The sequence below is a fragment of the Pteropus medius genome, unplaced genomic scaffold (assembly GCF_902729225.1).
Source record: "Pteropus medius unplaced genomic scaffold, Ma_sr-lr_union100, whole genome shotgun sequence".
In the NCBI taxonomy this organism is placed as follows: Eukaryota; Metazoa; Chordata; class Mammalia; order Chiroptera; family Pteropodidae; genus Pteropus; species Pteropus medius.
Window position 1 is genome coordinate 6099047 of NW_024346667.1, and position 16559 is coordinate 6115605.

General features: G+C 38.1%; 1 protein-coding gene across 1 annotated transcript in view; it reads left to right on the forward strand.

Moving 5' to 3' along the window:
* Positions 1 to 16275, forward strand: part of TMEM154 (transmembrane protein 154) — a 43773-nt gene extending 27498 nt beyond the window's left edge. Inside the window, exons 7-10 of the mRNA XM_039875770.1 lie at positions 143 to 170; positions 1396 to 1481; positions 3263 to 3320; positions 13267 to 16275. Of these exons, the coding sequence (XP_039731704.1) occupies positions 143 to 170; positions 1396 to 1481; positions 3263 to 3320; positions 13267 to 13282 (188 nt within the window). The 3' untranslated portion in view covers positions 13283 to 16275. The remainder of the gene's footprint in view (positions 1 to 142; positions 171 to 1395; positions 1482 to 3262; positions 3321 to 13266) is intronic.
* Positions 16276 to 16559: the final 284 nt, after the last annotated feature.

A 16559-nucleotide genomic window follows, 5' to 3' on the forward strand; every position in this document is an offset into this window, starting at 1 on the left:
AGGTTAATTGTTGCTCCTTTAAAAACACAATTTACTGAAAGCCCCTTCGTTCTCTTTGTAAAGCAGATTTCAGCTGTGTTGAGATAAAAAGTTGTTACTGACAAACAAAGCTAACATGACCTTTATATTCATGCTCTTTTAGATGAACTGGGAAGCGACAACCTGAAAGTGTAAGTCGTCCGTCTCCCTCCGGTCCTGTGCGGTATGGAACTCGGATGCTAGGGAAAGGAGCAGATTAGAGGGCCATCTGCCTTCCCCAGAGTTTTTGTTCCGAAGCCCCGCGCGGGGACCTTTTGCTTCCTGGGCCCCAGGAGACAGCCCCTTGCTGTCTAGGAAATGATGTTTCAGTGCCCAAACCTTAATCCAGGGGGTGGATCCGGGCTGAGGACAGGGGCCTCTGTTCAGAAAAGAATCTTTTTCTGACGCTACCAATTCCAAATGCACAGTAGTTCGATATCCTGGGTGTCGTTCAAGGACATCAGCCCCTTTATTCGGATTAACAATTTTATCACCAGGGAAGATATGTTTGCTGCTATTAAGGGAGGGGAGCCCTGGTAGAGGTGAATGAAGGGGAGAGAAAAGGAAGTTGGGGCAGGAGTGTAGGGGGTGGGGTGGGGAGGCGTGGAGGGATGAGGCCGGCCGCCAAGAGGAAGGAAGGGAGGGAGAGAGGAAGAAAAATAGAAGATTCACTTCAGAAGAATGTTCTAGGGCGAGGCCCACCTCCTCTTCCTCCTCCTTGCCCTCCCCCTCAACAGCCTTACTCCTTAGGTACTTTGCTCACTTCCTCTACAAGGTATAAGGCCTACGTGGCCATCAGAGCTGGCGGTCCCCTTCCCCCAACCTTTCTTCCATTAACCAGGGGCTTCTCTCCGCTTAACTGTGTGCTCTAAGACCCCAAACCCTGGCAAGGGAGGGGCTGTGGATTTCATTAGAAAGCAATAGCTCCATTCCTCCAAGACAGGAAGCCTGGGAACAGAAGGCAGAGGTGATCCGATCCCGTTGACTGGCGGCCTCTTTACTGAGGCACTGATCAAAAACCCCAAAGAAAGGGAAGTGAAATTAAGCAAGGCCACAGTGCTAAATGTGGCCACTCCTCTGCTTTGCACCTTTGGGGCAGCTGAAGCTCCTGGGTTCCCTTTCAGCCCACACGCTGCTCTATGAGCCATTGCCCTCCACTCTTGGATCAGTGATAGATGAAGCTTTGTTAGTTTTAACCTTTCTTCCTATTAGAGTTTAATACACTTGAATAGGGTGCATGTTTAATCTACCTGGAGTATAAGACAGTGAATCAAGTTCATCTTCCTCACAGCCGACATTCTAGGCTTTCCCAAAATGAAATTCAGCGCACTGCACTTTTTTTTTTTTCCTTTCAACAAATTTTTTGTTCTCTTTTAGCCCTATTTTTGAGGAAGACACACCCTCTGTTATGGAAATAGAAATGGAAGAGCTCGATAAATGGATGAACAGCATGAATAGAAATGGTATGTGGTAGCCTTGTTTTTTTCCATCCCCTCCAGTAAGAGGAGGCTGAACAGTTTTGTTGTAAATGGCCGCCCCTGAGTCCTGGAGTGTGGCGGTGTGAGCCCAACCCGCATTAGAGTTGATGCGAGCAGGTAATACACTTGAGGCTGACCACCCTTAAATAATCAGTTTAATTATTGCATCATGGCCACTTGTTTTTATTTTGGTACAGATTTTTCAAATGTTTTTTTTCAAGAAGAAAATGGGCTTTATTCAAGCGAGGAAACCACTGATTCCAAATTATTTGGAAAAAGTTAATATCTGGCATTACCTTATATTTAGAGATCTATGATTTTAATCTGTGTATGGTTATAAAATTTTATCAAATAAGGTTGTTGACATAGATTGGTGCTGTCCAATACAATAGACACTAGTCATCTGTGGCTATTTAAATTAAAATTTAAATAAATAAAATTAAAAAATTTTTTCCCTCAGTCACTCTAGTCACATTTTGAGTGCTCAGTAGCCATTTGTGGTTAGTGGCTACTATATTATATAGCACAAATTTAGAATATTTCCATCATTGTAGAGAGATCTATTGGACAGCACTAATATTGATAGTGATATAGATATTCCCATATAATTTAATTTCAAATCGATATCTAGCAGTAATTGTAGTATATGTTCCTTACTTTTCATTAAATCAATATTTGGACTAAAAATGACAACAGCTGTTTTCTTTCTTTTAAAAATTCCTTTAAAATTAATAAATTATTTTGATGCTCAGATTAAGCTAATAAAATCTATTATTTTTATTATCTTATCCTTTGTATTTTTAACATTTAGCTAAAAAAAAAACACCCTGAGGTCTGTTACATTCAACAATCTACAATGGAGTTCTTAAATTCAAAGATTTGTTGTTAGAATTATTGTATCAGAGGCTTATCAACATGAATTTTCCAAAAGATTAGAGCCATTCAACTAAATTGTACAATTTTGAACAGTTTTTCATAGAATATTGGGGGATGTTTGGCTCTGAAAAGCATTTGAGGATAGGAGCGGGTCATTAAGATAATTCTTAAAGTAGGTTAATTTTATTGTTTTTAGTTTATAAAAGTAATATACATACACAGTAATTTTGGAAAATTTAAAAAAAAGTAGAAATTAAAAAATTTCTCCACCCAAAGACAACCTCTCTTAATATTTTGGTGTATTTCCTTTTGTTCCTGAGATCATTTAATAAAAAAATCATGATCTTATTATACTCACTAAAACCATAAAGCTGAAAAAAGGCATTTCTATTTGACAACTAAAGCAGAGTTATTTTGACACATAGCTGTGGTGTAATAGGAGAGAACTCTGATGACCTCGAGAAGGTGAGTTGCTCCCCGCCATACCTGCTTCTTTTCCATCTTGCATCCTGACTTAACTCATTCTGCAGGCACATCAGGACCTCAGGCGAAGCCATTTTATTCCACCGTCCATCCTGAAACATGCAGATTCTAGCTTTTGGAGCCACAGGGGTGGCTTCAGGGACTACATAACTAAGCAGTGATGAATTGTGCCCTTTTTCAACAGGGCCAGAAGCACATTGAAATCTTGTATCTGTGTTATTAGTGCTTTTTCCATTTTAAAAGCCTTGCCACCATTAATATTTTAACCTCTGGAACTGCCTGGTGAGGCCATTTCTGCACAAGTAGCCATACAGATCAGAGAAATGTGATGCTCAACTGTATGAATTTTGTGGCTAGGAAACAGAATTTCAGTGACTAATAATGAGTTTACTTTTATTGTGTCCTAGCCGACGGTGAATGTTTACCTACTTTAAAAGAAGAAAAAGAATCAAACCACAGCCCAAGGTACTTCTAATTTCTACCATAGATTATATGTATATGGGGGGTGGGGGGAGAGATTGGAGACCACAGTAGAGCACTTTTGCTCACCTTCTCTGTGCTTATAAATTTTATGTGACAATTTATATGGGTGTATATATGTGTAGTGTAGAGAAAAGGAAGTATGAGTTATAGAAAATAGGTACAAAGTAAATATCATAGTGACTCTTTATCTTTAGAAATAAATCAGTATTTCTGAATACTGATTTATTGTCCTTCTGAAGAGATACTGTTAAGTCAGCTTCTGTTTTAGTCATAAACCTTTCTGATCATAACAAACTGTAGGTTTGTTTATCTTGCATGAGTAGATGTTTGGTAAGGAAAAATGGATGGAGGTGACAGTCTCAAAGGGGGTAGCTGTAAACAAGAATGAGTAAATTGAACATATTTTTTTAAAAAAAGAAAGAAGACCCTCTCTGGATGGGATTGCTATGAGAAAAATTAAATGAGAATTAAAAAATAAAAAATAAAAAAAATTAATTCTACCACTAGGTGGCTCTGCTTGATAGAAAATTTTGGTGCATGGAGCTTGGGTATCTTTTAGTATTCCACGATCTCATTTAAATTACATTATCTTCTGTGAGGATAGAAATTAGCAGGTTTGGGGTGTTTTTGATCAGTTCAGGACATGGGACCTGCTCATGAGAAATAGGATCAACCATTCAACAAGTCGGGGACTTTCTCCGTAGAGCACTGCTGTCATTTGGGGCTCACGGAATTGTTGACAGGGGCGACTTGAGATGACCAGTGAGCAGAGAACATGACTGAGCCCGTGACTGAAATATTACATTCCTGTCGGATTAAATAAAATAAACTTTCAAAGCAGGATAAATACCACCCATTTTCTCTCCCTTCATGTTAACCAGAAGCCCTGTGCCAATCATCTTAAATGCTCCCAGAGTGTGGTCACTGTCTTTGGGCATCCCTGAGGCAGAGCAATGCGGAGAAAGACTGATTACTAGACAGTGATTGGGGCAGTCGGATATTCATCTTCTGGATCCTTATTCTGCAACTGAACCTTCCTCTAAACCTTACCTAAGAAGTCACCATCTGACATCTGTCCCTGCATCGTGCCACCACAGCTCAGCTCTGAAGCAGATTTTATTTTATTGCGGATTTTAGAGAAAATCTTTGTTACCTCTCCAGGCATTTGCATGTTAAAATTTATTACTGGTTCAGAAAAGATTCCATCTTACATAAATGAGATACCAGATATTAACAAGCAGATGAAAGAAAACAAATGTTTGGAGAAGTATCACAGAGGACACCACCACAAAGGAAATTTTTCCTTGCATTTTTACCTTAGCTAATGATGAGCCACTATGTATGTCTAGTACAGGGCTCAGGTCTCCACGAAAACCCTATAAATATCTTATTACTGTATCTCTAGTGGGCCCTGTCACATGATATGAAATGTCAATGGTTTTCATATACCTGTCTCTTGTTCTTTGAAATCATTGACAACATAGAAGAAGCTTAATGTTAGAGTATTGTAAAATGCCTAAAGCTTCATAGCTAGCATAGTTTTGAAATGTTGAGAGGTGGTCTTAAAAATAAGCTTGAGCTCATTTCTGCCTGTGAGGCAAAGAGTCTTAACCTATTTGGAGAACTGCTTTATGCTAAATTGTTATTTTTAAAAGGAATGCCTACATTCCTCTATTGGTTTAGAACTGCCTGGCTCTAATTCACAAGACAACTGTCAGGCCTTTACCTCGTTCCTTCTCTGTGAAGCCAGCACCAGCCAAGAGTGGCAAGTCACAAGACTGGTGCCACAGGGCACTTTCTGGTTACTTCAGTGGGTATTATGGTATTGCCAAGCCAACTCTATTTTGATTCAGTAAAAACTCAGAAAAGTACAAAACACTTAGAATGAAGCCTGGCAAAGATAAACTCCCAATAAATATTGGTTATTATTAATAAATTAAAACGAATACATGTAGACTCATTCCCTTTTGGGTTAATGCAGCTGTTTCCTGAGGCCCAGGCACATGTCTATCGTTGGGTGGGGCATTATTTTCCCCCCTGGTTTCCCTGGTGACTTCTTTTTGGACCTCACTAATCCTGAGGAATCAGGAATTTGTTTGATCTTCTAGGAACGAGTTGGAGACTTTTGACACCCCTCCATCACCATCATAGGTCTTTAGTGTTGGTGGTTTCAGAATACTCCTCTTAGCGGTCTGGAGGTTTTGAAAGAATATATATATATAGTTTGAATTATTTTATAGTTTGCATTATCTTTCTTTTCTGATTTCATGATGTCATGATTTCGTTCACATTTCTTTTTCCTACTGTCCTAATTGCATGGATAATTAGTGAAGCTTTTACTTTACTGGATCTTGTCACCACCCCATATCGAATGCGCCACATGGTGTGCAGACTTCAGACTTCTCTTGTAACGATTCGTAACCCAGGTCTTTTGGAGCTTTGAATATTTAATCCGTGATGGCACTAAGATTTGCTTTTTGCTCTAAAAGCTTATGAATCATTCGAGATACAGGTAGAGAGCACATTGGTCATTGGACTTGGAAAATTAGTTTTAAGACCTGACTTGAATGGTCATTTGTTCCTTATACTAAGACAAGTCACTTTAACTCTCCTAGCTTCAGTTTCCTCATCTTGAAAAATGGAAATAATGACACCTGTTCTTCTAGTTTCACAGGATCATGAGAGAGAGAGAGAGAGAGAGAGAGGATACTTTGTAAGTGTTAAGGCACCATGCAAATAACACTAATTCTGTTACTCTCTGGCAACTGTTCTCCCTCCTTCTCCAATCGGCTTTTTTTTTTTTTTTGACTGTATTTTAGAGCAATTTTAGATTCATAGCATAATTGGCCGAGGAAAGTACAGAGATTTCCCATATGCCCCCTGTCCCCATACATGCACAGCCTCCCCACTAAGAATGGTACATTTGTTACAATCGGTTAACCTACTTTGACACATCATTACCCCAAAAGTTCCCCATTGGCTTTTACCAATGTGAATCATCCTTCCTCTACCATTTAAGCAGTGTGCGGGTGACGCTAATGCTTCAGAAGATATATAATAGTCACTGAGACTGAACTTATTGGTAAACACATTTCCCTATCCTTCTGGTAAATTAAGACTTCTGGAATCTGTTTACAAGGTTCAGCCCTTCTTGTTGCCAGAAAGTCACCCTGACATAGAAGCTCTATTATACGTAAGGTCTGCTATGTTTCTGGGAAAAAGGAGAGTATCTGGTCACCAGCCTACACTTGACGTGCCACATGGTGTGCAGAGGCTTCGACCTTCAACTTTCTCTCGTTAGCGTCCATAATCCCAGGTCTTTCAGAACTTTTCTCACATATCCCATTGGTTAGCCATCGTTCATTACTTTGCCCTGTCTTCACGGAAGGGACGTTTACCTTGAGCTATGGAACTTAAATTTTGCATAGGATTTAAATAAGGGCCAGAGATATATAAAGTACCAAGGGAAGCTTATGTTATGGTTTTCTTTCTTTCTCTTTTTTTTAAATCGAAAGGAAAAGACGAAAGAATTGTGGGGGAGGGGAAGTTCTATATTCTTATTTCTCACATTAGCACTTTCCCTGTAATTCATGTCTGTTATGTGCCAGGCATTGTGTGAGGTACTGAGGACAGTGGCAGTGGAATAGTGTCCAGGGGGTGGTGCAGGGGAGCTGGAGAGGTCTTCCCCAGAGTTGATGAGAACGTCATTGTTGACATCGGTAAGCATTGCCAGTGTGTGGTGAGAACAAAAATGGACCCACCGAGTGGGTTTTATTATTGCTTAAATTCTCTGTAAAGAATGCACTTCCTTATTGTCTACCCCTTCCCTCACAAGACCTCCCCAAATGCCACGGGATTGCTGGAAAGACGAGAAAGATAGAGTCCGTGTAATCACAGTGCTTACAGGCTTGCCAGCCTCTTCCTTCTTCCAGAGGCCTTTTGTAGTTGGACGTCCAATTCCCGAAAGCTTGGCGTTTCTGTCTCTGCAAATTGACATGAACAACCACAGAAAAGGAATTGCAAATAGTAGCCAAGCACCCATCTCCTTTCCCTTTATGCCCATTGGCTACAGCGATGATTTTATATTGAGTAACGGCATTGGGAAAGATTAGGAACAAAACTAGATTAGGTTCCTCCAAGTGGAATTATAATTTTGAAAGTACAGTAATAGCAATAATAAGACATTTATATAGCATTTTCTATATGCCCAATGCTTAGGTGCTATCACCTAGGAAACTAAGTCAGAGAAGATAGCAGTATGCCTGTTCTGGTTTGGCAATAATTCTATTGTTTATTCTATTGATTCATGTCTGAGTTAATGACATTATAAAAATGAATCACTTCAATATTTTTCAGAAAAATGTAGGTTAGTTTAATAGAGCATCTTGTGAATTTCTTTTTCTTTCTTTCTCTTTCTCTTTTTTTTTTTTTGAGAAAGTATAATTGTTGATGTAGTCTCTCAAAATATATTTATTGAGCACCTAATTTGTTCCTGACAGTGTCTACACCAAGCCAAGACAACTAATTGAAAATGAAATAATCCATCTAAGTAAACCTGGAACTCAGAGAGGTTAAGTGATTTGTCCAAATTCGCACTGCAAGTTTATGATAAAGGTCGATTTAAAGAAGAGTTTAAAACTGCATTTTTTCCTATTAATTAGTTAAAATAAAAGAAATATTCCATAAATTAAAAACAAATTAGAGATTTAAAAAAAGAACACTTAGCAGCAAGAAAGCCAGCCACCATGAAGCTAATATATGAAAGTATTTGGTGAGTGAGGTGTTCATCATCTAGTGTAGGCATTGACATGACTGAACCATTGCTTACAAGAAAACAGTAGTTTTGTGTGAACTGTTTTGGCCTCTTCACTCAAGCAAATGTCTGTGGACACTTCCTATTATTATTTTTTATATGTGAGGGTTTTTTTCTCTCTTCCTCTCTAGTCCCCCAAAATTCATTTATAAGTCAAGAAGTATTGAATATTCAGTGTATTAAGTGACAACCGGTTTCACTCAAATCTGAGCTAAGTATTATAGGGACACAAAGTAACAGTTTATAATCTTGCAGGATAATAACCTCAAGTAACATTAAAATGCAGGTGTGTGGTGGGTGGGTTAGGAAAGAAGTACTAAACGTAATACACCACAGCATTGTTTGAATAGTGGCCCAGATTATGTCTACACTGTGAGCATGATCTATGTGTCTTGGACTAATTCTAGGCCTGACTCTGATGTTAGCCAGATGTGTGACCTCTATAATTTCACCCAGGCCAGGCCTCTTTCGGGAAGGAGAAGGGACATTATATTGATGCAGAGAAAGGGAGCATGATCTAATGGTTATGTGACTTTGCGCTAAACTGAACTCCGCATTTCCCCAAAAAAACAAGTTGGAGAACATCATAACACGGGAAAGGTTTAACGTAGTTTTATTGCCATCTTTCGAGAGAGGGAACGTTAGCTGTGGTCATAAAGAGGGATTGTTACAAGATAAACTGGTCGGGAGAACAAAGATGTCTTATCTGACCCTGACCGCAACAAAGGGGCAGTTATGAAACAAAGGGTTAGAGTTGCATCTGTCCTCATTTAACTGGTAGCATTCCAATTAAATGCTTTCTTAGTAGTAATAAGTTGATGCTTTTTAATCAATCGAATTTGTTTTTTTAGTTGTAGGCCTGTTACTATACAGGCTTTGGGGAAAGCTGTCGCACATTCTTAAAATATCTATATCAGACTCTGAGAAACTTACTCACTAATGTCTGTCATGGATAAGTCACTGAGACCGTACGAATTAACACTGAGGCAAGCAATAGAGGTTTGAAGCAAGATCACTTATTTTATTTGTTGCAGTTCTGTGGCAGTTTGCCAAGATATTTTTAACAGGAGACTCTAGAATTTGCCAGAGTTAAAAAATGTCTGGGCTTATTTGATTATTTCATAGAGATGATAAATAGCCACTAAGACAGCAGGAAACACATGTAACTAAACAGAGGCATGAGCGTGAGAGAGAGAGAGAGAACGCCTCTGGGCTCAGGTGGGAGGCCGGATCCCAGGCTGTTGACTTAGCAGGCTTGATGGGCAACAAACCACTGGTGAAAATTTGCGTGTGAGAGTTACAACACTAGGAATGACCTGATGTCTCACAACTGAAGCAACTGTACCTACACTGGGACTGTTCCTTATGTGGCCAGGCCTGTCACGTCGCTCATGGTTCACAGAGCTGTAGCAGTAAGCACCATGCGTGAGCTCCTGTGCTCTTTGGTGCTTTAAATAAACGAGTTCTGGTTGGTGGACGATCCATCAAAATGCTTGTGGAGAGTTCTAAACAAATCACATTTAAGTATATTCTCCTCAGAAACTGAAAGTTTATTTTGGAAGATGGTTTCTTAAAGCCTTTGGCTATTCGAAGCAATGTTCCAGCTCCTATTTGACAAATATTTGCTAGTGTAGGATTGAGGTTGTTCTTGAATATTCAACTTTATTCCATTAGTGATTTTTAACAGGAGACTCTAGAATAAGAATAAGAATAACATGTGTTCGTATGTCTGTGTGTCAGGGCTGTAGCATAGTGCTTTACCTACATTTTCTTATTTATTCTTTACAACCCTGTAAGGTATATGGTATTATTATGTATGTTTTGCAGATGAGACGAGAACAGAAAACAGACTAAGAAAGATTAACTTGCCCAAGTTCACACAGCAAGGAAGTGGCTGAGCTCTGATTCAAGCTCTGGCCCTCTGACCCTGTGCTCCTATCTACTATGCCAAAAAAGCCACTGTTAGCACATACTAGCATTAGTACTGCCACAAAAGCAACATAAGATGTGAAGTATCCACGCATAAACTTAACCAAAACATGCATGGAATAGTATAAAAAGAAATTGTTCAAAAAGAAATTTTAATAGAGGGACATAAAAAGATTTAAACAAATGCAGAGAGACATACTGTGTTCCTGAATGAAAGACTCGACAATGTAAAATTATCATTTTAGATTTAACCCAGTCCTTGATATCCCAATGAACGTTTCATCTGGAAGAATCACTGTGCACAAATAGCCAGGACAATTCTAAAAGAGCAATTGTGAGAGAGTGAACAGGGCTGGAATTTGCAGGGGACATGCTCCAACAATTAAAACTCTGTACACTCACAACCAAATAAAAATTACTAATGGAATAAAATTGAATATTCAAGAACAACCTCAAATACATGTAACCTTTAATATGTTATAAAAGTAGCATTTCATAGCTAGTGAATTAGTCAGTAACTAGTCTTGGGACAACTGACTAACATCTGGGGCGGGGGGTGGGGGATTTAGAGCTCTACTTCACGTTTTAGATTAAAATAGACTCCAGATAAATTTAAACACTAAAAATAAATTAAAAATCCGGAAAAAGTATAGGTAAGTATTATAACTTTAAGGTGGGGACTAGTTTGAAAGAATGACACATAATCAGAAACTATATCAGAAAACAATAGACTTACCACATTAAAAACTCAAATTTTCTGTACTTCAAAAACCACAATAAATAAAATTTGAAGGAAAATGACATACTGGGGAAAAGTGTTTGCAATATATATGATGAACAAAAAATTATTATTGATACACAAACCAATAAAAAAGATAATTATCCCATTTTAAATATGAGCAAAGCACATCAATAAGCAATTTGGCAAAAGAAGTTAAAATTATCAATAAAGCTTCGGAAAAATATTTTTCCTAGTAATAAAAAAAATAAAGAAAAAAGTAAAGATAAATATGATACTATTTTTACCTATTGGATTTACAAAAAAGTGAAAATCATAATATCCAATATTGGAGACAATGCGAGGAAAAGAATAGTTTCATAAAAGAAAGTGTTGAGAGATGGTAAATTGCACAAAATTTCGAAGGAACATGGTAATTTGACAGACGGCTAGTCACGATTTAAAATTGCATACATTTTAATTTAGCATTTCCTCTTTTAGATATTTATGCAAATGTTAATAAAGTATGCAGCAATTTTATAATAAAAAGAAGCTAAAACTTGGAAATAGCCTAAATGTTTAACAATAAGAATATGGCTAAAGAAAAATTTTTTTGGTCTAGTGAGATAATGGGATGCTTTGTAGCCACTAAAAAAATGCTGTATACTTATTAGCAAGGTAGGATGTCTATTTATGAGTGAGAGCGAGAAAAGCAGATTACTGCACAATATGCATAGTATGATCTCATTTTTGTACGAATACCAAAATGTTAACTGTAGTGAGATTGTTAGTATTTTTGTTTTGTTAATTTGTATTTTATATATTTTTTCAACAATGAATATGGATTGGTTTTATAATAATTGAAAAAAATAACTTTTTAAATAACTGCTGGACACAGATCGGTGCTGTGGACAAAAGAGGGATTGTGCCTATTGCCATTCAGTTTTGTATTATACTTTGCTCAGAGTAGCAGAAAATTCAAGGTAAGACCACAAAAGGAAATTGTCCAATTCAGAGACTTAGGCTCTGTAGACATGAACTCTGGATCTTAGAAATATTATCTTGCTACCATCCAATTTCCAAAATATGAAACCTCTTTGTCCTGTTTAAGAGTTGTTCAGAGTGACTTAATGGAATTGGGTTGTTACATCTACTCTTCAGATTCCTTAATTGTCAATCAGGCTTCCATTTTTAATAAGTGTTTCTATAGAAGTTGTCTTTTTTCTTACTGTCTGCCTTCCTTCTCCTTTCCCATTGATCATCCCTTTTTACCTCGGCTTCTTCCCTATCTTCACGACATAAACACGAACACACAAATGTGCACACAGTGTTTCCCGTCCTTTTTCATGGACCTTCTATCTCTATGTATCGAGTTGTTTCAGAGTCATTTTGGAAACATGGTATTTCACTGAGCAAGAGAGCACTGAAGTAGGAGTCAGAGGAACGGAATCTGTTGCAGACTGTACGCACCTATGAGCTAAGGAGATACCAGGTCATGTAGGTTATTATCATTCAGGCACTTCCTTGGAGAAAAGGTCACCTCAGATAGAGATGTGCTGAGATTTGGGTGAAGGGGCACCAAACTAAATAGAGATGTGGAGGTGAGATGGAGTGGCCTTCTTTCCAGGCCTTCTTCCTGCCTTCCAGGAGACTTGGGTGGCAGCCTAGCCTTACTGATGAAAAGCTCAGAGCCAGATACGTGGCAAAGATCGCCAAGTTAGAAACAAAAGCACACTCTAAGCAGGGCCGGGCCTGGTCAGTACTTGGATGAGAGACTACCTAGGTGCTGTAGGTGTAAAAAAAATTAAAAGAATAAAAAAAAAAAAGAATAAAATAAAATTTAAAAAAAGGGAGTGTAAACTGACAAGGTCCTTGCAATCTGTGAGGTCAACCAAAGGTTGCCTCGCCTAAAAAAAAGGAAAAGAAAAAAGAAACGAAAGCACAAATTAGCCAGACAGCACAGTCGTGTCCAAATACCACGTCCGTAATTCATGTCTACTCACACCCCAAGATGCCTGATGATTGGATTCTAAATGACGCTGGGAAGGCACCTCCAGATCCCGTGGATGTGAACAAAATGGGACTTTGAAAACATGCCAGGACCACAAACTTTTGAGGGAAAGCAACACATGGTTTCTTTAAAAAGAAAAAGAAAAAAAAAGCAATTTGGCATCTATTCATAGAGAACAAGATTAAATTTAAAGGGAGGACCCCTGACTCCATCTGGCTCTCTCCCCATTGGCACTGGGGAAAGACGTTAGAGCAAGAGTTAGGGTTATTTCTCGTCTCTTACGGATTTTCTTCTCAGGGATCAAATATAAAATCCAGACCGACCTTTGTTTCAGAAATGGTAAACTGGACATTCTTGGCTTCCTGACTGTTTGTGCTCTCTCTCGAGCCACTTTCAAAGTAGAGTGACCAGCTCTCAGTAGCTTCTTGGAAATACACTATTGTTCTGTTTTTTACAGTGACAATGAATCCTAAACCTGAATGGTGCTAATGTTTTCGGAGAGAATCAGCCCTGGAGGGAGCCTGCTGGGCCAACAGAGGATGAAGAGGACATAAATTTAATTCATTTCAAATCAACATAGACACAAGAACCTTTTGCTGTTTCTTCCAACACCCACTCTTCCTAATGATGGCATCACCTGTACTCGGAAGAATGTGCAATTGAGAAGTACGAGGAAAAGGCCTGGCTGACATCCATCTCTGAGGGTGGAGGAACCATATGATACACTCACCTCGAATCAATGGTTGATCCCTCTCAGCCAGCCTCTCGCTGACTGCACTCACTTCGGCCATGCTTTCTTTGTCCTTGTTACCTTTCTGTTTCATTCCTCAGGGTTTAAATCAGGAGGCTGTTTTATCTATGGTTTCCTTCTGGGTCACCTTGTTACCTAATTAGCTTTGGATAATTTCCTCTGATTAGTCAATGCCTTTGATAGGTCAACTGCATTCAGCAGGAACTTTTCTCAAGGCAAGTATTTCATGGAAAAGACAGCAAACAAACCAAGTGTTTTACAGTGTACACCATTCCAGGAGGTTGATAAGCTCGTTTCTGCCTGCCAAGATGCAGCAGTGAGAGTCCACAGTCCTGAGGAGATGCTGTTTGTGGACCTGGAGTTGGCTAGATCCAGCCACCCTTGAAACTTCTCAGAGGAACAGGAATATTCAATGAAAGAGCAAACGTTTTCCTTCTCAGCTAAAACTACCTACTAATTTGCATTTCCCTGAAGCTCATTCTTGTTCTCACCAGGTCTCCCCTGCATGTGGTAGGTAGGGAGGTAGTGAGTGCAATTGGGGGTCAACTGTCACCCTTGTATTTCTCTGAGATCTTTAAGGTCATTTGAAACAAACAGTAGGAATAGGAAATATCCGTGTCTGTGGAAGATGTCACTTATTGCACTCAGTATTCTTTCCTGCCAAGCAAGTCAAGCCTCATGCTCTCCTCAAACAGCTCTCTGAGAGGTCGCTATCAGCCCGTCAGAGATGACTTTATACTTGATTTCTGCATGATATTTGTCGACATCCTCACGTGAGTAGCAATGACACAAAACGCAAAAGGGCCTGTTTATCACTCCCACCCATGTAAAATCAATCTCCATCTACTCCTTAATTTTCTAATTCTGACCTTTAAAGCAATCTAGGAAATGGGGCGTCCTCAGGTCTTCTACGACACCTTATATTTTATTCCAGTAAAGAAACAAAGAATGAAAACTTTATTTTACCCCTCAAGTATAAGCTAAGGGCAGATGAGGTTCACCATTTGCTGCTGAATTTTGGGTTGTGTTCGAAAGGCGGCTTTAATGCGTAACAAAAACTGCCCCTTTCTTTCTTTCAGAGACGCTTTAACTAGTACTTGCCTTCTAACGATGCCCATAATTTTAAAGGTGGAGTTCCAAATCAGGAGGTCTTTCCACAGCGCAAGACAGAACTGTCTGGTTGTGTTTCACCACTGCTATTATGCTATCCTGGTACCGCATGGAGCTTTGGCAAAAGATATCTGACTTTAACAGATTTATCTGGCATATTCTTGTTAGGACATCCTAAAATGGCATTTTTGTTTCCACGGCTGTTTTGCATATTCATGTTCAACTTGTGTCCCACAGTGATTCTCAGATACTTATGCCAAAATTGCCACTTTCTGAATGATCATTTCTGCCTATTTGGTTACTTTAAGTTTTTATTTCATCAATGTTTGACTCTTCAAAGAGTCTCAGTTAGCTCCTTTCTCTCTCTAGGTAGCTAAGATTTTTGCTGAACACTTAGGCCTGTGAACTTCACTCAGCCCTATCAAATAATGGACTTTACACATTATGAGAAGTATAAGGGGTCTTGGAATCTCACTTTGACAAAGTGAGATTTTATATGATATTTTATATGATAAAAATATTCTCATTTAAAATAACTTCAAATCCCAGAAGAAGCAAACTTCAGCAACACGTCATTGAGATTATACATGAAAAATGTACTAACCTCTACAATTGCATAGTGTAGGAGGCACTCGTTAAAGATAGTTAATTCTGGCAAGATATATGAAATTAATATGAGTCAAACAGTCAAGGGTCAATTCTAGCACCCTGTATTTTTTTTTTTATTACTATCCAATCAATAGACATCATAGATTTATGATAATTTCAAGAATTTTTTTAAAAAGCCAAACTTAATTTTATGTTTCAGATTATTGTTAGGAAAAATCTCATTAATTTGCCCTAGTTGGATAGCCAATCAGAGCAAAATCTGACTTTAGAATATTTTAAAAATAGATGTTTTATTTCGTTTTTGTACATTTTAAGCATACTAGGTTAATAACATTTCCTAGTTGAACTCCTCAGGAAACTTGTTTTAATAAATATTTAAAAATATCTATCTTATTTTAATGAAATGACTCCTCTCTCTGAGAAGGTCATTGTCATTCAAACAAGCACACAGCATGGATCAACTTTGATACCCATAGGGTGAGAAATGCTTCTGCTGATCAGCCTCTTAGCTCTAGCAATGTATATGGGTGCTTTAAAAAAATATTTTTGTCTATTCTTTTATTTTGGTTGTTTAAACTATCAGTTTGTAACTCCAGCTCTGGAAGAAGGTCCTTAAGTTGAGTTAACAAAAAATGCAGATGTTAGTTTCAACTTCTATCTTAATTAGTACAAATTCTGAATATAGTGGCGTGATAAGACATGGTTTCACACTGGGAAGACACTGCTGAAATTCTAATTATGGGGAAAATTTGAAACTTTCTACTGAATACATTTACCCATGATACTTTTTCACATTCAGAAGACATTCAGGATGAATGGGTCTCCATTTAATATCTACAACAGGCGCCCAGAGTAGCTTTACTCATTGATCACATTTCTTCAATCTTACAATAACCAGAAGAGGCACTGTATATTAGTGTGGAGTGAAATTAGTCAAATTGGTTATTAATAATTGCATAACCCAAACAACCAATTGTCTGACTTTTTTTTTTTTTTTTTTTTATAAGCTCTTTTGACCTTGCCTTTCTTGATAATATCTTGTTGTCTGGCAAACAAACCTAGCCTCTCCTCTTTTAGTCCTTCCTTAGGGGATTGTTATGACACAGATACCTGGTGGAATTTTTTTTTTGCCCTATTACCTTTTTAAAATAATATGTGTGAGATAGCAATTTATGTAATTATATAAAATATATTATATATATATTTTTTTCCTTCACATTTGTCACTTCTTTGGTCAGCATGGAAAAGCATATTCTTCACACTTTTCTCTTTTTTGGTCA